Below are 23,554 nucleotides of genomic sequence, written 5' to 3'. Positions count from 1 at the left end.
TTTGTAAAGTAGAATAAAAGGATGTTATCTGCAGTGTAAGTACAGCACACTGTCAAATTCTTTTCCTTAAGGTGCATAGTAAATGTACAGATAGTCATAGGCAACTGTTTTGTAATGTATTACCTTTCTAATCCGTTATTCCTAACCTATTATAAACGTTTGCAGAGACAAAAGATTTGAATTTTTCTAATCTGTAAAATGATGCTAACTACAAGTAGGCATTCTAAATAAAATTTTCTAAAAGAGCAAACTGATCAAACGACTGAATATAACATGGCGACTAGATTATTTAGTCTTAATTATTTAATTAAAAATAATTTTGTGTGGGGGGTAGTTGGAAAGGATGGTGAAGGGCTTGGAAGGGATTTAACAGCTAGAATCCTTAATGTATGCTTTACGTGATGCTTCATATTCATTCCTGAATACTCATAATAACCTTCAGATGAGTGGAAGTTACATTTTATAGATGAAGATTCTGAGGCTCAGAGAAGTTAAACGATTCTAAAAGCTACATAGTAAGAGTGACAGAGAGCCCAAGTTTGAATCCATGTCTGACTTCAATGTCCATTATCTTTCCACTGTACACTTAAATAGAACTCTGACTTTACTTTAAATGTTTGTAATAATCCACTACTTGAATCGAGTAACCCCTTTGTGATGGGTAAGAACGAAAGAACCTTGGGAATTCCCTGGTGTCTAGTGGTTAGGACTCGGTTCTTTCACTGCTGGGGCCCTGGTTCAATCCCTGGTCGGGGAACTAAGATCCCACAAGCCGCGTGGTGCTGCCTGAAAAAAGAAAAAGAAACTTGCCATTACATAAGCATATGTACAAAACCCACATGAAAAAGTTTTTCCCCCCGCAAATCACCTATTAGTCCATACTGAGTCAAAATCACATGTCCCAATAAATCATTCCTCTTTAGTTTTCCTCTTTTCCTCCATCATCCTCCCCTCCCATATTTGCACCCCTCAGGATCCAGTTCCTTCTGGTTAATAGTGAGTTGGTTCTGTCTTACTGGGGGGAAGGGGAGGGCTGACAGGCTTCTTCTGTCCTGTGCATAGGAATAAGGGGTAGGGAAAACAGGCCCTCACTGTTCAACCTCAATGAAACATCTACAAGGTAAATAATTTTCTTACTAATGTTGACCACACTCTAATAGGTGTCCTGTATTGTTATGATAATCAACTCCTTTGCGTCTTACAAAATATCCCTTTCTTGTGGAGATAGTGGGCCCCTACAGTGGTGACACGTCACAGTAATTTGTTGAGTATGTTGTACTTGTTGAGTGCTTAGTATCTACGAGGCACCATGCAAAAACAAAAAAAAACAGCTTGTAAACATTCTCACCTTCCTTAAAACCTTGATTTTTTTTTTTTACATCTCTATTATCACCATTTTTTTTCAAGATGAGAAAAGCGGAGACAAACGAATGTCACATGGCACAGCAAACCCAGGTCTAAATATTAATCCTATGCTCTTAACCATTTCATCTTTAAGAGAGAGAGGGTATGTGTGTGTCAATGTATGAAACAGTATGTTGTTTCTGCTTAACAGTATGTTCTTTTTCTGCCGTCGGATTGTGTCCAATAATCTTGGGTCACTGTGTTTTTAAAGCATCCTATTGATTACCAGTGTGATTAAGTGTTCACATCTATCACCTCTAATAAAGAAAAATTAAACTGTGGTGATACCTAAGCCCAGGAAATGGGGCAAAGCCCCCAGCAGAAAGCATAAAGCCTGCAGCTCGTGACCGTGGCCAGGGCCTCCTCATCTGTCCTGCATCCCGAAAGAGAATCGCTGATGCAGAGTGTGGGCAGGATATGCACGAGTCCAAGGCAGAGGTTTTTGTCACGAAACTGAACTTTTGACGGCGGTCGGGAACGAACCGAGCTTTAGCCGCGGTGCCCAGTCCCTCCGCTCTCGTGCCGAGTTCCTGGGAGACGGAGGGATCTGGTGGCAGCTGAAGCCTCCAAGAGAGAGGAATGAATTCACCTAGGAGGGGGAGAAGGGCTTGCGGTTTCCTGTCCGGGGACAGCTCCCGAGAAGCCCCGACCTTTTTCCCATCTTCGCGGGCTTTCGGACCGCTAGCTCCTACTGGCAGAACTGCTGGGCTCTCCCGCTGAGCGGGCGGGAAGGCAGACCCTCGCCCAACCAAGAAACCGAGCAGCACCGACTTCCGGCCTCCTCCCCGCCTCTTCCGCTTCCGCCTGCGCCCCGCTCCTGGTCGGCGACCCGAAGCCGTCGGAAGCTGAAGGGCTATGGCCGCTGCGGGATCTGTGAGGGCGGCGTTGCAGGTGGCGGAAGTGCTAGAAACCGTCGTGAGCTGCAGCTTGGGGCCCGAAGGGCGGCAAGTTCTGTGTACCAAGCCCACTGGCGAGGTGCTGCTCAGCCGGGATGGCGGCCGCCTCCTGAAGGCGCTACACTTAGAGCATCCCATAGCCAGGTACTTGCGTGTCACGCTCCAGATCGTTGGAGCATCCTATAACCAGGTACTCAGGTCCCGCACTCCAGCCCTCAGGCCATCTCCCTGAACTTCTTGTCCCTGAGGTTATGCTCCTGGAAGAACTGACCTTGGACGAGACCAGTGTACGCTCAGTTAGAGCGCTGCCCGCTGCCCGAGGGAACATTCCCAGACATCGAATCATTAACAGCTGCCGAGAGCATGCCTCACTCCTTTCCTTCCTGCTCACCCCAACCCCTAGAATCTTGAAGTAGAACAAAGTAACTTAAAAAAGGAAGAAACTAAAACTAAGGGTATCACAGAGACAATATTCTCGTTTTATGCCTGTAGCTGTAAAAACATGGTTTCAACTTGATTTAGGCAGCCCTCTGAGAATCTGAGTTGCTTTATTTCTTTCTTGTACAGGATGATGGTGGCATGTGTTTCCAGTCATATAAGAAAAACAGGAGATGGTGCTAAAACATTTATTATCTATCTTTGCCATTTACTCAGAGAACTTCATGCAATCACAGACAAGGAAAAGGATTCTTTCTTTTCTGAAAATATTCAAACCCATGGAAGGCACTGGAAAAATTGTTGTCAGTGGAAATTTATTTCCCAAGCTCTTCTAACATTTCAGACACAAATATTAGACTACGTTATGGACCATTACTTAAGTAGACACTTTTTGTCCATCTTTTCTTCATCCACCAAAGAGAGACCATTGTGTAGGAGCTCTTTAGAGATGCTCTTAGGAGCATACTTTTGTGGAAGAGTGGGAAGAAATAATCACAACTTTGTATCACAGTTGATGTGTGACTACTTTTTCAAGTGTACAGCTTGTGAAAGTGGGTTTGAAGAAGTACTTGAGTTAGTGGATGACTGTTTTGTCGAGCTGAAAGTTGGTGTCACCGGCCTTCCTGTTTCCGATTCCAGAATCATAGCTGGGCTTGTGCTTCCCAGAGACTTTTCTGTGTACTGTCCAGCAGACGGTGACATAAGAATAGTGATAGTAATAGAAACCATTCAGCCTCTTTTTTCAACTTTTGGATCAGAGTTTATTCTAAATTCAGAAGCACAGTTTAGGACATCTCAGTTTTGGATTACAGAAAGGACAAAAGCAATAATGAAATATTTACAGAAGCAGAATGTAAAATTGCTCCTATCTGCTGTGAAACAACCAGACTTAGTAATTTATTGTGCAAGACTGAATGGCATATCGGTGGTGGAGTGTTTATCATCTGAAGAACTTTCTCTTATCCAGAGAGTCACTGGTCTCGCTCCCTTTGTTCTACCACAGGCCTCTTCTCAGTATGAACTCTCTAACACTGCTATGGTGAAATTTTGTAAGCCCTTTATTCTTAGATCCAAAAGGTATGTTCATCTTGGCTTGATTAGCACATGTTCGTTTATACCGCACTGTATAGTTCTTTGTGGTCCAGTGCAGGGTCTTGTTGAACAACATGAGGATGCTTTACATGGAGCATTTAAAATGCTTCGGCAATTATTTAAAGACCTTGATCTAAATTATGTGACACAAGCCGGTGACCAAAATTGTACTTCAAGTCCTCTTATTTATAAGAATAGAGAAAGTAATGACTTACCAGAAATTGTTAATGGCTCGATACAAAGGCCATATCAGGACACAGTTGTAAAGAACAAAGATGAACTGGCAAAAACTCAAACATATTTAAAAGCATATTCAAATTTGGTAGTTCCATGTGTAGAATTAGAAACAAATATATTGTGTTCAACACCAACAGTGACTCTAACCAGTGTGACATACCAGACAGATGCAACACTGAGATGTTTTTCTCCAGACAAAGCCAGGATAATGGATGACCACGAACCATTTATTGACAGTAATTCTGCTAACTCAACAACAGAAAATACTAGAAGAGAAATTTCTTATGAAAATTTACAGGTCACAAAAAATGCTAGAAAGGGGAGCATATTACCAGTGAGATATAAGTCACTAGAGATGTGTACTTCCCAGAGTTACTGTTTCTCGTCTGTACCAGCTGGTTGTGTTTTGCCAGTGGGTGGTAATTTTGAGATCTTGTTGCATTACTATCTTCTCAGCTATGCCAAAAAATGCCGGCAATCAGAAGAAACCATGGTTAGTATGATAATAGCTAATGCACTTTTAGGCGTTCCCAAAATCTTGTATAAGTCTAAGAAAGGAAATTACAGCTTTCCACAAATATATATAAGAGCTCTCCATGCACTGCAAACCAATCAACCCATGATAAGCAACCAGACAGGTTTGGAATCAGTTGCTGGTAAATACCAGTTACTAACTTCAGTTCTTCAGTGTTTGACAAACATTTTAACCATTGACTTGGTAATCAATATTAAGAGACAACCTCAGGAAATTTATGATCAAGATTCAGAAGAGGAACTATAAAATTGGAACCTTTTTATTAACCAAAGTTTTAATCCAACTCAAGCCATGAAGCAAGGCAGGCATGTGACCACTGATTTTCAAGTTAATTCAGTCTAGTTAGGAAAACAGCATAACTTAAAAAGTCTTTAGAAGTACACACGGGCTTCCCTGGTGGCGCAGTGGTTGAGAATCCGCCTGCCGATGCAGGAGACACGGGTTCGTGCCCTGGTCCGGGAGGATCCCACATGCCGCGAAGCAACTAAGCCCGTGAGCCATGGCCGCCGGGCCTGCGCATCCGGAGCCTGTGCTCCGCAATGGGAGAGGCCACAACAGTGAGAGGCCCCGCATACCGCAAAAAAAAAAAAAAAAAAAAAGAAGTACACAGGCCAGCACACATTAAGACACAAATATTAGAGGCTACATTATGGCACAGTTCTGAGGAGGAATCCTTCTGGATGGGTGAAGCCAAGATCTGAGTAAGTGTTATCTTATTTCCCCCCCAGTATCCCTTTGTCTCTGCTGTGTGTTAGTCTGTGCGTTTGGGGGAAGGTATTTCCTTATAGCTCCTTTTTACTTTTCTGTATCTTTTTTCACTCTTTATCCCTTCTCCCTTGCCTTTCTGTATCTAGTTAATAGAGTAATTTAATCTCAGATTTGGATGTGGTCTTCAAATGCCATCCTACTTTAATTGTTTATAATATAAAACATTATTTGCTTTATTTAAAATGATTTATTTTCCCTACTCATAATTTCTATAGCAATGAGTAAAAGGCTCATTTTCTTTTTCTCAAACAGTGTGTGAGTAAAATTAGTTTTTACTTTTTTGTGGCCCCTTGTTTAGAGCCTGGATAGATTTTTTTCCCCATTCATACACCAATGAGTATGTCACCATAAATATGGCTTTGTGCATTGTAAACTTATTTTCATTTCTTTAGTTGAAAGTTAATTCCAGAAAGTATATGAAATTCATACTATCATTTTCCCCTGTCCTCTAAGAGCTTGCAAAACTAATTCATGTATTTGCTGAGTTTTCTTGTATTTGGTGTATAGCCAGAGTTCAGTAGTAATGCAAGAAGGAGGGGATATGGGGATATACATATGCATATAGCTGATTCACTTTGTTATACAACAGAAACTAACACAACACTGTAAAGCAGTTATACTCCAATAAAGATGTTAAATAATAATAATAATAATTTGAGAATTACAGTTGGCTCTCCAATCCTTGGGTTCTCCATCTGTGGGTTCAACCAACTGTGGATTGAATATATCCAGGAAAAAAAATTCCAGAAAGTTCCAAAAAGCAAAACTTTAATTTGCCAGGTGCACTGGCAACTATTTATATAACATTTACATTGTATTAGGTATTATAAGTAATCTAGAGATGATTTAAAGTACACAAGACAATGTGCACAGGTTACATGCAAACACTGTGCCATTTTATATAAGGGGCTTGAGCACCCACAGATTTTGGTATCCTCAGGAGGGGGGGGGATGTTCTGGAACCAGTCCCCCTTGGATCCTGAGAGACGACTGTATTTATTTCTAATATGAATTTTTTAATGTTTATATTTTACCTTAAAGGTTTATAAATGCAAATAATACTGTGCACCTTGCTGTGAATAGGACAGTATCTTCTACTTTCAGTAGTTCTCTGTAACACCCCAGGCAGTGCTATGTTCATACCAAGTATTCGAAAGTGCTTGTTGAATAAAACTGTTATCTTTTTTTTTTTTTTTTTTTTTTTGCGGTACGCGGGCCTCTCACTGTTGTGGCCCCTCCCGCTGCGGAGCCCAGGCTCCGGACGCGCAGGCCCAGCGGCCATGGCTCACGGGCCCAGCCGCTCCGCGGCATGCGGGATCCTCCCGGACCAGGGCACGAACCCGTGTCCCCCGCATCGGCAGGCGGACTCCCAACCACTGCGCCACCAGGGAAGCCCTAAAACTGTTATCTTTAATCTGATCTAATTATGTGTTTCCAGTTTACTAATTCAGCAGATTCTTATTGAGTGCCTACTTATGTGCCAGATGCTGAATATACCATGATAAACAAATAGATATGGTTCCTACCTTCATGCACCTTTCCTCAAAGGTTAATGGGTAGTAGATAGTGACACCACTTGGATCAAGATTAAATTTAGGAAAACTGATTAAAATTTCGTTACAGTTAAACTTGAAAAAGCAATGACTAATAATGTATTTAAGAACTGTAGTATTCCATCATGCAGATCTCATGATCTTTTATATTAAATATATTTTCATTTTTGTAAGGTTTATGCCATATGTGATAATATTATTTCACTTCTGTGACTATGGAGAGAATGTATTAGCTCTATTTCTTTTACGGATTTCATATATAAACATACTGTAAAATTGTTGTATAATTTTTTCCATTCACTTTTTTAAATTGCCTGTCAGGTCACTTGATAGCTTTGCTTTATTTTGTTTTTGTTGTTTTAAATACTTCATCACTGAAGGCATTCAAAGACTTTTCCACGTATGCCTGTGCCTTGCATATGGTAGACATTTTATAACTGTAAATAATCACTAGCCCAGGAGCCACTTAGTAATCTGGGAGTGGGTCTTTTTGTGTTTGGCACCTCATCTAATATCTGGCACACGGTAGTAGCCAACAAATGTCTGTTGAGAAACTCTGGTCCTCATGGATGAGGTCCTAATTATTTCTATCAAACTTTCATGGAAAAGGATCTGTTTGCTGGGGAAAGAAGCAAAAATGTGGAAACAAATCTGCACAAAGCAGTCGTTTTTCTTTTAATTAAAAAAATCCTCAAAAATGGTGATAAAGCTTTCATGGGTCATCCTTGTCATTTACAGAATAACACTAGGGAGTTTATATTACTGGGTTAGATAAAAGAGCACTTCAAAAATGTAATTACGTTATACTTAAACCCACTTACACAAAGGATTTGAGGTGACCTGCAACAAAAAATAGATGAAATTAAAGTAAAATCTAAATAAAAATTAAAGAACTAAGAGCAAAAAAAATGTAAAAATGATTAAAAGTCAAGACCATGTTCCTGTTTTTATTCTGCATAATGAATAACCTCAAAATTTACTTGATTGGAATCACTGTATTATTACCGCTCATGGTTCTGAGAGTTGCCTGGATTTAGCTGAACGACCTTCCCTGTATTCTGTCGGGTGAGGCAGTCATGCAGGTCAGCTGAAGTTCAAGGGGAGGGAACACAGGCCCCACCGCTCAATGGAAAGTGTCAATGACACATTATAAGAAGAGCTTGTGGGATGAGATATATTGAGGCAGCTATCTTTGGAAAACAATCTGCAACACCATGGGAGAGAAAAGAGGACAGCTTCTCAGCTGAGGTTTTTATTATTGTTTTCTGAAGTTACATGTCAGTCCACCTCCCACAAACACATTTTCCCCAATAACTTTTATGAACTCCTTATTTATTTCTCACTGGGCCAGCACAAACCATTTTTATTCCCAAAACAATAGGCATTGAATAGTTGAATATCTCTGAACTGCTTTAGCCGGGGAGCTGTTTAACCATGTTACACTGGAAATGTTAGGGTATGCATGTTTTAGACTAAAAGGGACGGGGAAGAGGAATGCAATTTGAGCCTGAACTTTTTTTAAAAAATAAATTTACTTATTTATTTATTTATTTTTGGCTGCATTGGGTCTTTGTTGCTGTGCACGGGCTTTCTCTAGTTGCAGTGAGCAGGGGCTGCTCTTCGTTGCAGTGCATGGGCTTCGCATTGCGGTGGCTTCTCTTGTTGCAGAGCATGGGCTCTAGGCGCGCGGGCTTCAGTAGTTGTGACACGCAGGCTCAGTAGTTGTGGCTCGCGGGCTCTAGAGTGCAGGCTCAGTAGTTGTGGCGTCTGGGCTTAGTTGCTCTGCCCGTGGGATGCATGTGGGATCTTCCCGGACCAGGGCTCGAACCCATGTCTCCTGCATTGGCAGGCGATTCTTAACCACTGAGCCATCAAGGAAGTCCCGAGCCTGAACTTTTTTTTTTTTTTTTTGCGGTACGCAGTCCTCTCACTGTTGTGGCCTCTCTCGTTGCGGAGCACAGGCTCCGGACGCACAGGCCCCGGACTCATAGGCTCAGCGGCCATGCCCCACGGGCCCAGCCGCTCCACTGCGTGCGGGATCCTCCCGGAGAAGGACACGAACCCGTGTCCCCTGCATTGGCAGGCTGACTCTCAACCACTGTGCCACCAGGGAAGCCCTGAACTTTTATCAGAAATTACTCATCTCCTCCCAAAAGGAATAGAGTATGTTTTTCTTATCATCACAGCAGACAAAACAAAAACTACAGTTGGAGGAGGATATATATATATATGTATATCCTCCTCCAACTGTAGTTGGAAAATGTGTATATATATATATATATATATATATATATATATATATATACACTTTGCAGTTTTGTAAACAGCAAGAGATTGGTAGCAGCCTAAACTCTAGATGGATCCACAAACTGAATGGGATAGGGGTAGTGACTGGGGGGGAAACATGCATAGGGAAGAGGTGAAAAGGTGATTTCTCAGTGTATACCTTATGGCATTTTGATTTTTGAACCATTTGAATACTACTTATTCAAATGAGATAAAATTTTTTAAAATAGATTTAGAGCAAACACATAGAATGCACCCCAAATAGTAATAAAGTAGTAAGGATCCTTGCCTAAGGAAACACAAGATCAGAATGGAAGAAAAATGATGTGAGATACACAGTGATGGATCAGTACTTTTACAGTGGAAGAAAGGATACAGTCAAAAGAGGGAATATTCTCTTAACTATAATTGGCTAGGGGTTTTCTCAACAATTCTGGAAACATTCTCCCTTAGCAGGCTACTATGAGCCAAGGAAGTGCCAGCAAGCAGTGTGGCATTCATTTCCTCATGGAATTTTCAGTCCTGGGTCTGGCTTCCTCTTACACAGACTCACCGTCAGATTTTGTCAGCACATTGAGAATGGCTCTGTCTCAGGGTCTGAGTCAAACCAAACTTGTGAGCGTGATCAATTTATTTACAATAAGAACTGTTCCAGGAACTAGAATATTCCAAGTCCATCTGACCAGTCTTTCCTTTATGTATGGACCTGTTTTATTACTTCCTGTGGGAAGTAATAATCAGGTGGCTGCTCAGTAAGCATGGAATCAGAACAAGAGAAATCAAATTAACTCCTCCCAGCCAGTTATGCTCCAGTTCCCCAGTGCTCGGTCCTGGCCTTCTCTACACCTGCACTTGCTTCCTGTGGGATTCTATCCAGGTCTATAACTTGGGTGCCACTACATGCTGATGATTCCAAATTTTGTATTTCCAGCCAACCTCTTCTCTCAACTCCCAACTCATTTATCCAACTCCCAACCCAGTCTCCATGTGGATGCTTACCCTTAACATGTCCAAAACAGGATCTCTATTTCCCATCCCCTAAACCTGGCCTTTCCCCTGCTGTCCCATCTTACTTAATGGTATCACCAGTCTTCCACTCATTCAAAACAAAAACCTGGGCTTCCCTGGTGGCACAGTGGTTGAGAATCCGCCTGCCGATGCAGGGGACACGGGTTCGTGCCCCGGTCCGGGAAGATCCCACATGCCGCGGAGCGGCTGGGCCCGTGAGCCATGGCCGCTAGGCCTGCACGTCTGGAGCCTGTGCTCCGCAACGGGAGAGGCCACAGCAGTGACAACAGTGAGAGGCCCGCGTACCACAAAAAAAAAAAAAAAAAAACCTGAGAGACATCTTGCCTCCAGTCTTTCCTTCACATCCCACAGCCAATCAGCAAATCCTGCTGGCCCCACAAATAAAGTGGATTTCAAATCCACCCATTGCGCACAGTTGCCTTTCCAGCCCATGTCCCTTCATCTCTTACCTGCAGCAGCCACCTAATGGTCTTCTTCTCTGTCTTACCTTGTACTTTATCCTAGAGTGATTTTCTCCCAACTTCTTATTTCAAATGTTTAAACTCCACAAAAAAGTTGGGAAAAAAAGCACAACAAACGCCCACAAATCCTTCATCTAGATTCACCAATTACCATTTTACCCTTTGTGCATGCATGCATGTGCGTGCGTGTGTGCGCGCGCGCGCGCGCACACACACACACACACACACACACACACACTTTACTGAACCATTTGAAAGCAAGTTGTATCCCTAAATACCTCAGTAAGTATTTACCATGAAAAAGGACTTCCCCTACATGATTGATTCTTTTAAAAATGCAAATCCTGTCATGTCATTCCTCTGCTCAAAGTCTTCCAAAGGTTTTTCCTTCACACAGAATGAAATCCAAATTTATCATAGTCTACAGGGCTGTACATGATCTGTTCCCCTGCTTATCCCTAAAATCTCATCTGATACTCTCCCTCTAGCTTTCTCCCCACCAGTTACACTATCAGTCAGGACAAGTTATGCCATACTGAGGTAACAAATAACTCCAGATCTCAAGAGCCTCGACACAGTACAAATTGATTTCTTGCTCACATTCATGCCTATTTAAAGGTCAGACTTCTTGGGCTTCTGATCCCACACTGTTTTCTTCCTCACTCCTAATTCAGGGCTGCTGGAGCAGTCACTGTCTTGAGCGTTACCAATCATCACGCCAAAGAGAGAGAAAAAAGAGATCTAGAGGGTCTTGCGTTGGCTCTGTTCAGAACTGGCATGTGTCATTTTTGCTCATGACTCACTGTCCAGAATTCGTCACATTGTCCTACCCATCCACAAAAGAACCAGGTAGTGCAATTCTACCTTGTGCCTGGAATGAGAGAGAACCTAAACATTTGGCAAACAGCACTAATGAGTACCCAACTGGCCTTCTTTCTTTCCCTTGAACGCACAAGTTCATTCCATCCTCTGAGTTTTCCATTTCCTGTTCTGTCTGCATAAAAATCTTCCTCTGATCTTCATATGGCTCACTTCCTCACTTTATTCAGGTACTTCTGCTTTAATGTCACGTCCTTAGAGATAACTTTTCTTGACCTTTCAATCTAAAATAATACCATATTCCTTCCCCATGACCTCCCTTGTGTTCTATCTTCCTACCTTCTTAAGCTCTTTTTGAAGCACATATCTGATGTTATTAGTATGTGCGTTTATTTTTTGTATTGACTGCTTTCCCCACAAGAATGTAAACTCCATGAGGACTTTGACTTTTTCACTTCCATATTTCCAGCATGTGGGATAGTGCCTGGCCAAGTAGGCACTCGGTGAATGAATGAATGAGTGAATGAATGAATGAATAGGAATGGACCAATGGAAAGACTGACTAAGGCTCCCTTCTCCTGAGAGGTGATCACATAGATCCAACCAAAATTTGCCTCAGTGACTCCATTTTTGTTTGTTTCCAACACTACCTAAGCTCCAATGAACCCAGTTTTTTCTTAAAATACTAAATCACTGCAGAGTCCTACCAGCCTGGAAGCCATTCTGTTTCCTTCAGGTGACTTAGCATGTCCCTGTTCTAAACAATCATTTGTTCATTTTAAAGAGTAGCTCTCAGTAGGAAATTTCATTCCCAAGTCTGTGCCGAAAGCCTCCCTGTAGCCTTATGTAGACATGCTGTATTATGGTTGAATCGCATTTATGCTTAGGTTAATAATATGGTAAATATGCATAGTTCTTGCAGTCCCTGTCATTTACAACTCATTTTGATGTTTGTATTGATATTTAGCCCCAAGTAAAATCACCAATCACCAATGCCAGATCTTATTACAAATAAGATCTGGGTGAAAACCTCCCTGATTATAGCAACCAAGGTTCTTGTGCCCAGATTAAACACACCTAGTTAGTAATTGGCTGTGCTCCTTGAACTACTCGGGGAGGTTTCCATTATCTGTCCCCCACTATAGGGAAGTCCCTGCTGCAGCAACAGAAATGTCCATTTTCTTTAAAAAAGGGACCCCATGGTATATTTAGCCTTAATACATATTTCAAACGTACATTTGTGCAAAACTTCCTGGGCTTCACTTGTGTTTCTGTCACAATTTATACATCATTTTGTACTTAATAAACTCCCATACTGATCTCTTCTAATTTGTACTGTATGTCTTAAAATTTACATTAACTTGCAATATAATTAGTCTTAATAATTAGTTAGGGTTTCGTATACAATCCTCCAGATGGTAATGCCTACAAGATCATTATCAGATGATAACTTGGGCATAACTTGATAAGGAAGTTATTTAATGTGCTCTTTGAGAAGACTTTGTTGGTTATTGAGGGGGAAAAAGTGCATTTATATATTTCTCTTATTTGCAATATTTTACTCTAACCCTTTTGAGAAGTGAAAAAGGAGATATCATATATGTATCAGAAGAAACGAAATTAACTATATAGTGAAGACAAAATTGGGACAGTTTGAAGATTGTATTTCTGTTCTAAACTTTGAGGCATAGTGTAATAGAAAGAACATAGTATTTGAAGTCAAGCAGACCAGTATTGCCATCCTGGCTCTACCAGTTACTATTTGTGTAACTTTGGACAAGTTGCTAAATACCTCTTCTACCTCAATGTCCTCATCTATGAAGTAGTAATGACAGAACCTACCTCATATAACTTGTGGTGAAGATCAGTAAAGATATCTGATGAGAAGTGCCTTGCACAATGCCTGCCACATTATTAAGTAGGAGCTTAATAAATATTAGCTTTATTTCTTCCTTTGATTGCCATAAATTTTTTAAAAATATTTATTTATTTGGCCGCACTGGGTCTTAGTTACGGTACGCAGGATCTTTGTTGACACGTGCAGGATCTTTAGTTGTGGTATGCAGGATCTTTTAATTGCAGCATACAGAAATCTTTTATTTGCGGCATGCAGCCTCTTAGTTGTAGCAAGTGGGATCTAGTTCCCTGACCAGGGATCGAACCCAGGCCCCCTGTATTGGGAGCGCGGAGCCTTAACCACTGGACACCAGGGACGTCCCACCCATAAATTTTAAACTTTTCCCTCCTTCCTCCAGTTCTTCAGTTATACTTGATAACCTGTTCCCTACATGGAAAAACAGCAGAAACCTTTGGGACTCATGCCAGCATGGACCATGGATATCACAGATATAGTAGAAATTCACTGTGGCAGATTGTATTTTCTCCCATATTTCCCTTGCCATATTCTCTAAGTATATGACCTTGACGTTCCTCTGATGGAATGATAGAATCTAAGTCTCCTCTCCTTAAACCTGGATGAGGCCTTGTGACTGCCCTGCCCAGAAGACTATAATGAGTGACACTGTGTATGACCTCTTAGATTATAAAAGGCAACCTCCTGGTTCTCTTGAAACTCTTGCTCTTCGAACCCAACCACCAATGCTGTAAGGAAGCTCAAGCAGCCTGAGAAGAGCCAAGGCCCTAACCCACAGCTTTGGTGACGTTTCCAGCCAACAGTCAAGCATCAACTTTCGTCATATGAGTGAGCCTTTAAAAAAAAAAAAAAAAAAGAAAAATTATTATTTATTTATTTATTTAGGCTCCGGGTCTTAGTTGCAGCACATGGGATCTTCATTGCAGCATGCAGGATCTTTAGTTGTGACATGCGGACTTCTTAGTTGTGGCATGCAGATTCTTAGTTGCGGCACGCATGCAGAATCTAGTTCCCTGCAGGGATCAAACCCAGGCCCCCTGCGTTGGGAGCACGGAGTCTTAACCACTGGACCACCAAGGAAGTCCCCTGAGTGAGCCTTTGAAGTGGATCCTTCAGTATCCAGGGTTTGTTTACAGGTTTTCTTCATGTGAATCGTGCCTATTGCCAGCTGAGTTAGATAACATACCACAGGAAGAAAACTTTCCTGTTATATTTTAAGAATTTTATCTCAATTTACGAGTAAGTATATTATCAACTGGAAAGCACTGATAGAGCTACACATGTTGTCAACACTTTGACATTCTTCTGAATTGGTTTGTTAAATAGCTACTGTCTTCAGCCTCCCAAGTCTGCTACCCTCTCTCCCAAATCCCACCCTACCACCCTGGTCTCCTAATCCCTATCCTAGGCGCCCTTGGATTCAGGTTAATATCTGGTTCAGCAGGGGAGTTTGGTGGGATCTTGCCCCAGTTTTATGGTGTCCACTCTAATTGATTGGTAAAGTATTAACCATGCCACAGAGGTTGAAGTATTTTGAATATCACTCCTTAATGCAATAATATATATTAATGTGATCACACCATACATACTATTTTTTTTATTGGAGTATAGTTGATTTACAATGTTATATTAATTTCTGCTGTACAGCCAAGTGATTCAGTTATACATATATATACATTCTTTTTTTATATTCTTTTCCATTATGGTTTATCACAGGATATTGAATATAGTTCCCTGTGCTATACAGTACGACCTTGTTGTTTATCCATTCTATATATAATAGTCTGCTAACACCGAACTCCCACTCTGTCCCTCCCCCACCTGCCTCCCCCTTGGCAACCACGGGTCTGGTCTTTATGTTTGTAAGTCTGTTTCTATTTCGTAGATAGGTTCATTTGTGTCATGTTTTAGATTCCACATTTAAGTGATATCATATGATGTTTGTCTTTCTCTTTCTGGCTGACTTCACTCAGTATGATCATCTCTAGTTGCATTCCATGTTTCTGTAAGTAGAATTATTTCATTCTTTTTTATGGCTGAGTAGTATTCCATTGTATACATGTACCACATCTTCTTTATCCATTCATCTGTCAATGGACATTTGGGTTGTTTCCATGTCTTGGCTATTGTGAATTGTGCTGCTATGAGCACAGGGGTGTATACCTTTTTGAATTATAGTTTTGTCCGGATATATGCTGAGGTGTGGGATTGCTGGATCATATGGCAGCTCTATTTTTAGTTTTCTGAGGACCCTCCATACTGTTTTCCATAGTGGCTGTACCAGCTTACATTCCCACCAACAGTGTAGGAGGGTTCCCTTTTCTCCACACCCTCTCTAGCACTTCTTATTTGTAGACTTTTTAATGATGGCCATTCTGACCATTGTGAGGCAGTAGTTTTGATTTTCATTTCTCTAATAATTAGCCATGTTGAACATCTTTTCATGTGCTTGTTGACCATCTGTATACATACTATATTTAGTGGTTAGTTTTCTTTCCCTGTTTTACTTATCTCCCTGCTCTCTTCTCTACTTCTTTCACATTGTCTCCCAGATGCTTCCCCCCAAACCAGGTAATCCTATGAATCACCTACCAGGTATCCTTCCATATTTTTATATGCTGCTTATAATATCAAATAAAAATATATTCCTATTCATATCTGTACATTTGGATTGTTCTTGACCTTGGTTGAGATTTCTCGTGGCTTCTTGTCTCACTCACTACCCCTCCAGGGAGGCAAAGGGACTTACCTGATTGGTGAGTTTGGGTGGAGGAACTGCGTGTGCCTGGCTCAGCACTCCCTTTCTTTCTCTTCGTTAAGAGAAAGGAAGCAGGCTCAATAGCTCCCCACAGGCCCGGAACAGGAATCAGCACTGTTAGGAACCATGCCTGGGTCCATCTGTCTGATTCAAAGGTGGAGCATTCACCTGCCTGTTCCATTTAGCACTGTAGGCCCTAGGGTCCAGTATAGGCATCATAGGGAGTTACTGTGGTGTTTCTGTCTCCTTCAGCCTGACTCCCATGTATGCCTCCCAATGGGAGGGGAGTTATTAATTGGGTCTCCTAAAACTTGTTCCCTACCACAGACATTGCCAGCTTTTTATTGCCAGTGTCAGGTAAAGTAGCAACAATGACCAATTGAAACTGCCTGGTATCTTTATCGTTACCACCAGTGTACCAGTGCTTGCATGCTCACATGACTGAACCCTCTTCCCAGGATCCACTCATCCCATGAAGAAAGAAGCAGGCCCACAAAGAGAAATGGAAAGGCCAATGGCTCCACATCACAAACAGCTAAACTGTCCTTGGAAAGAAGGTATGTGAACTGGACAGGAGACTGAGATTTTAGTAATCAGCTCTCAAAGCAGTCACTGGAATGGGTTAATTTATCCAGAGAGACCCAAGTGCTGTTACTTGACATTATTAGATTTTTTCCTACTTCCAGGGTAAACTGAAGACTCTAAAAAAGTTATTTGGAGAACCAAAGTGTTCCATGTTCTTTGCCACTGAATAGAGATTCTTCCATTAAACCTACTCCACAGACATGAAGTTGGAATCATAGACAAGAGATGGAGAGAGAGCTATTCAGTTAGAGCTTGCCAAGGCCCAGCAATATTCCTGCTTTTGGGTGCTAGGAGACTCCCCTACTTAAATTAGCTCAAGGAGTCTAATATTCCTGAGGAGGGAACTAATGATAATGCTTAGTGGAGTGACTAGATGAAAGGACTGTTTTATTAATTTGATTAGGAAAATGGAAGGAACAGAAAGAGAAAGGGAATTGAGTCATTCCAGGGTGATGGGATGAAGATATTAGGTCTTATCGGCATAGACTGGAAGACTTCTGGGCACCAGGCATGTAAATAGCTTACGATAGCTAATTAAGGTTGTGTTTTTAAGATTGGTGCATTCTGTGTCCTGTTGAAGAAATCTTTGCCTACTCCAAGATTTTGGCCTTTGGAATAGTAACTAAGAAATCTCAGAGAAATAATGTGTTTCAGTAATTCCTTCATAAATATTAAATATAAATATTTGAATATATACATATATTAAAGATGTATAATATGTAATATTAAACACAAAAATATACTGAATATATTTTAAAATTGAGCAATCTAGTATAATGCATTCACACTCTGAAAACTCTTTTATAATACTATAATAATGAGCTAAAGAAAAAAGTTTTTGATCTCTAAAAAGTTACTTTTTTATCTCTTTTCTGCTTTATAACAAACTTGCTTCAATCTACTCTTCCAACAAAATGTCTTCACAGAAATTCTTTAAATAGTACAGACACTTCTTCATTAGAATTGCCTTTTTACCCAGCATTCTTTCAGAAATTCTTCCAGTCAGCAGCTTCTTTGGAAATCCAGAAAGCAACCTCCTGAAACTGTAACATGAACCAATCTGCAAAGATTTTATAATAGCACAGTCAAACGATTTTGCATTTGCCACACTAAGCATCTTTAGGAGGCAGCATGGTGTGGTACAGAGATCAGGGGCTTTAGAGCCCCACCACCTGTGTTTGGATCCTGGATCTGCCACTTACTAGTTACATCACCTTGAACAAATTACTTAAACTTGCTGTACTTTACTTCCCTCTTTTCTTTCAGTTATCTATTGTTGTGTGACAACCATATTATCCTCAAACTTAGTAACTTGAAACAGCATTTATTCTCTCATGTTGTTCCTTTGGGTCAGGAATCTGGGAGTGGGTTAGCTGGGTGCCTCTGGCTCAGGGTCTTTCATAAGGTTGTAGTGAAGATGTTGGCCAGGGCTGCAGTCACCTGAAGACTCACTGACTGGGGCTGAAGGGTCCACTTCACTCACTGACATGGCTGTTGGCAGAAGGCCTCAGTTCCTCACTGTGTGGGCCTCTCCATAGGGCTGCTGATGTGTCTGAATGACATGGCAGCTGGCTTCCCCCAGAGGGAGTGACTCCAGAGAGAGCATGGAGAAAGTGAAATGCCTTTTATGACACTGTCACTTCTGCTGTATTCTATTCATTAGAAGTGAGCCACTGAGTCAGCTTATGTTTAGTGGGAGAGGAATTAGGTTCCACCCTTTGGAGGGAAGAAAGTCAAAGACTTTTTGATTTAAGGTCATCACATTAGTAAAACAAATAATAATATTGATTTTATGGTACCTTTGAAAGAATCAAAAGTGAACGTCTAGAAGAGTGCTGGCTTCAAAGTGTGTACTCATTTACTTAGTCTTTATTGAGTATTTACTAATGTGCTGTATGCTCAGCATATGGTCATGAGCAAAACCCAGTCCCTGCCCTCATGGACTCACAGTTTAATGGGAAGATAGACATTAATCAAATAATACATAAACAAATGTAAAATCACTGCTTCACATGTGCACAATGCAATGCAGAGGGATTGAAACTAGATAGGAAAGACTTCTCTGAAGAAATGATGTTGAAGCTGAGATCTCAAGGATGAGTAGGAGTTGACTAGGTGCAGAAGAAAGAGAAGAGGGTTCTAGATAAAAGGAACGACGGGGTAAGATTAGTGGGTGGAAGCATGGAGAGGACAAGGCACTTGATGAGGTGGTGTGGCTGGGGCAGGGGAAGGGCTGTGTGCCAAGACGGGAGGTGACAGGGAGCCAGCCCCTACTCTGCTTATCTGTGTCTGACAAAAGAGGGGAAAATAAGTGTTTTATATATTTTTATGAGATCAGTGAGTGCCAGGGAGTAGAGCTAGGTGTAGGAGTTGAGTACAAAGGGGCATGAAGGAACTTTGGGGGATGATGGGCTGCTCTGTATCTTGATTGTGGTGCTGGTTGGAACTTACACAACTGTAGACTAAAGAGGGTAAATTTTACTGTATGTAAGTTATACCTCAGTATCCCTGAGTTTTAAAAAATGTCCTTTTTATTCAAGCACTGTTATGAAGGGATACCATAACATCGTGAATTTTCCTATAATATGGGTTTTGGATTTCTTCCAAACAGTATTAATTCCTGCAATATCAACAGAAGACTGCCACAATGAAGTTTAACCTACCTAGTGGTGCTGTAGCTAAAACCCCGCAGTCAGAATGAGGGGTGTGTGTGTTTTGGTGGAGGGGGACTGAACACATATCAAAGTAAACTAAATCTAGTACACTTTTTGACATTAAAAGTAACATGTTTTCACAGCTGTGTAAAGCATGAAGAGAAGAAAAATTTCAGAGGTAATAAATCAAGTTACTTTAATGTAAATGCTGATGTTTTTGTTTGCTCCGTTTTTATTTGAAAAAATGTTGCCGTATGAATACAGGTCTAAGATCAGCAATGATGCTTAACAATGGAATTTAAGAGACTGTTATTTTGTCACAAAGCTAATAACAGATATGAAGCAAAGCAAGTTTTCCTGGCTCAGAAGCTGATCTAGTGCCTATAATATTATCCTTATGCAAGACACTGAGGCCATTAAGCTTTTGTGAATTTTAAGATTCAAGAGTCTTGACATACACAATAACACTGTGTTCATTGCAGCACTGGACTTCACTTTCAACAGCTGAGCTCTTGAGATTTCCAGTGTAAACTATTGTTAATGAAAATGAAATGGGTAGAATTCCATTGTATAAATATACCCCAATTGATTTATTCATTGCAAAGCAATGGGAAGGCACAGCCTACCACATGCACACGACACTGTGGATGAATCACAGACAAAAGAAGCCAGCTACCAAATTGCATCCAGTGTGATTCCATTTATATAAAGTACAAAACCTGGCAAAACCAGTCAAGGCTGTTACAAGTCAGTACAGCAGTCCCCTTGCAGAGGAGTTGGGGGAACAACTGAAAGAGAACATGCTGTAGATTTCTTGGGAAGGATGATGTTTTTTTTTTTCTTTCTTTTTTTGAAGTATAGTTGATTACAATGTTGTATTAATTTCTGCTATACAGCAAAGTGATTCAGTTATACATATATATATATATACACACACACACATTCTTTTTTTAATATTCTTTTCCATTATGGTTTATCATAGGATACTGAATATAGTTCTCTGCGCTCTGCAGTGTAACCTTATTTATCCATTCCATATATAACACCTCACATCTGCTGACCCCAACCGCCCACTCCATCCCTCCCCTAACCTCCCCACCCTTGGCAACCACCAGTCTGTGGCCTCTCCCATTGCGGAGCACAGGCTCCAGACGCACAGGCTCAGCAGCCATGGCCCACGGGCCCAGCTGCTCCGCAGCATGTGGGATCCTACCGGACCGGGGCACGAACCCGTGTCCCCTGCATCAGCAGGCGGATTCTCAACCACTGCGCCACCAGGGAAGCCCCATTTGTGTCATATTTTAGATTCCACATATAAATGATATCTTATGTCATTTGTCTTTCTCTTTCTGTCTGACTTCACTCAGTATGATAATCTCTAGTTGCATCCATGTTTCTGCAAGTAGAATTATTTCATTCTTTTTATGGCTGAGTAGTATTCCATTGTATATATGTACCAAATCTTTTGTATCCATCATCTCTCGATGGACATTTAGGTTGTTTCCATATTTTGGCTTTTGTAAATAGTGCTGCTATGAACATAGTGATGCATGTATCTTTCTGAATTATAGTTTTGTCCAAATATATGCTGAGGTGTGGGACTGCTGGATCATATGGCAACTCTATTTTTAATTTTCTGAGGAACCTCCATACTGTTTTCCACCGTGGCTGCACCAACTTACATTCCCACCAACAGTGTAGGAAGGTTTGCTTTTCTCCACACCCTCTCCAGCATTTATTTGTAGACTTTTAAATGATAGCCATTCTGACTGGTGTGAAGTGGTACCTCACTGTAGTTTTCATTTGCATTTCTCTAATAATTAGTGATGTTGAGCATCTTTTCATGTGCCTGTTGTCCATCTGTATGCCTTCTTTGGAGAAATATCTGTTTTAGGTCTTCTGCCCATTTTTTGATTGGGTTGTTTGTTTTGTTGAGTTGTATGAGCTGTTTGTATATTTTGGAAATTAAGCCCTTGTGAGTCGCATTGTTTGCAAATATTTTCTCCCATTCTGTAGGTTGTCTTTTTGTTTTGTTTATGATTTCCTTTGCTGTGCAAAAGCTTGTAAGTTTGATTAGGTCCCATCTGTTTATTTTCATTTTTATTTCTATTGCCTTGGGAGACTGACCTAAGAAAACTTTGGTACAATTTATATCAGAGAATGTTTTGCCTCTTCTCTTCTAGGAGATTTATGGTGTCGTGCCTTATGTTTAAATCTTTAAGCCATTTTGAGTTTATTTTTGTGTATGCTGAAAGGGTATGTTCTAACTTCATTGATTCACATGCAGCTGTCCAACTTTCCCAACACCATTTGCTGAAGAGAGTGTCTTTTGGGGATGGATAATGTTCTATTTCTTGATCTGGGAGCTGGTTACACAGGCTGTTCAGTGTGATAGTCACTGAGCTGTACATTTATGATATGTGCATATTTATACATTGTTTTACTTCAATAAGAAAGATTTTTAAATTAAAAAAAAATATGGAACAACTATAGGAGATGTGTGCCCTAACACAGAAAATTAGAACATTAGACCACACTCACCATGATCATAGATTGTTGTAATAGAAGGCTGCAACACATGTGACCATGGAACCATCCTCCTGTCTGAGAAAACCCCCCTCGTTGAGCAGGTGGCTTCAGGAGGTGATGCTTAGGTAGGGGTTAAGAAGCAAAGGAGCACCAGATCAAGCCTAGGAATCAGTGAGGTGTCGCTCATAGCCCAGTCACCCTCACGTTCTCATTACAAGGTCTGGGATTTTACATACTAAATCCAGTTAAAACTTTTGAAATGACCCAGACATTAATGTGTGAAAATATTTGGGCACAGCATTTCTGTAGGACTTGGAAGTTGGAAAATCTGTTTTCTGGTATTTCTCATGACTTCACTACTTATAAGCAAATTTATCAAACAACTTTATTCAAGTCCCTTTTCCAGAAGTTGTGAGGGATAGAATGATATATGAGACACAGTCCATGACTTCAATAAGCTATTGATTTAATATGGAGATAGCCCAACCACGAAAAGATTAACCGAAAGTACACAGGCGTATACTGTAAGGATTGAATTGGGGGGAGCATTAATCAAAGGCAGCTATTGGCGTGTGAGGTAAATTTACTGTGTTCAGTGAAGGACAGAGAAAGCTTTTCAAAGGAGACAGAACTTGAGTTGGAATTTGAAGGAAGGAATTAAAGGAATAAAGTAGACCTGGAAATGTGGGGAGGAATTTCAGGAGAGAGATTAACAGTGTAAACAAAGATTCCAAGGAATCAGTACACAAAGGGGATTTAATTGGGATTGTCTTGTGGCTCAGTCTCTGAGAAGACATTCAAAAAAGAAATCCAGTGTTAAAAGTCATTCAAATTTTTACTGGAATCTTTCAGAGACTGTCCACAGAGATTCATCCAATTGGTAATCCTTAGCATCACTTCTTAAAATATCCCTTTCTACATTCCTTGAGGTCTAAAACCCCTCACATATTGCAGCTGTAACTAGACTAGGGGTTGGCAAACTTTTTCTATAAAAGGCCAGATAGTCTTTGTCACAACTACTCAACTCTGCAGTTGTTACACAAAAACAGCCATAGACAATGCGTAAATGATGGATGTGGCTGTGTTCTAATAAAATTTTATTATAACAGGTGGCAGGCTGGATTTGGCCCACAGGTCATACATACCTTGCTTACCCCTGAGCAAGACATCCAATACCCCACAAAGATGATTCCTCCTCACCTGTGTCCTTTTCATTTTTCTCACTCCCTCTATCCTTTTGCTTCTTCTTTCTACAATTAACTTTTATTCCTTCTGACACCAATTCCTGTTCCTGTGATGAGAATCCCAGAGCAATGGGTAGAGAGAACAGGAATCTCAGACATCCTGGGGAACTATGGACGGTTTCTAACCAGTGAGAGTGAGTCAATCCAAGTGATATTTTAAGAAAATTAATCTAGCAGCACTGTGTAGGATGGATTGTCATGGGTATAACAGAAAGCAGAGACCAATTAGGAGGTTATTGCAAAGAATGTGTGCAGTAGATGTGGAGTCTAAACTAGAACGTCAGCTAGGAGTGGGAAAAAAATGGATGGGTGTGGGACAAAGTACGATTCAAAGATTAACTGGAATTGGGACTTTCCTGGCCGTCCAGTGGTTAAGACTCTGCTTCCACTGCA

At 40.9% G+C, this 23,554-nt stretch overlaps 1 protein-coding gene across 6 annotated transcripts in view; it reads left to right on the top strand.

Moving 5' to 3' along the window:
• The first annotated feature begins 1,851 nt into the window (after window positions 1-1,851).
• Window positions 1,852-23,554, top strand: part of BBS10 (Bardet-Biedl syndrome 10) — a 94,678-nt gene continuing 72,975 nt past the window's right edge. For 3 of the 6 annotated variants that reach the window (XR_010835678.1, XR_010835679.1, XR_010835677.1), the window contains exons 1-3: window positions 1,852-2,444; window positions 2,868-5,303; window positions 16,608-16,706. Coding sequence is in view for 3 of the 6 variants with exons in the window: in XM_059081704.2 (XP_058937687.1) it covers window positions 2,260-2,444; window positions 2,868-4,848 (2,166 nt within the window). In the remaining 3 variants the exon portion in view is untranslated. Of the gene's footprint in view, window positions 2,445-2,867; window positions 6,549-16,607; window positions 16,707-23,554 lie in introns of those variants that run through there. The other 3 variants (XM_067008313.1, XM_067008312.1, XM_059081704.2) reach the window with 2 other exon arrangements.

Source organism: Kogia breviceps, chromosome 12 (assembly GCF_026419965.1).
Source record: "Kogia breviceps isolate mKogBre1 chromosome 12, mKogBre1 haplotype 1, whole genome shotgun sequence".
Classification (NCBI taxonomy): Eukaryota; Metazoa; Chordata; class Mammalia; order Artiodactyla; family Physeteridae; genus Kogia; species Kogia breviceps.
The sequence above is the reverse complement of the archived record's forward strand: the minus strand, read 5'-3'. Positions and strand labels throughout refer to the sequence as shown.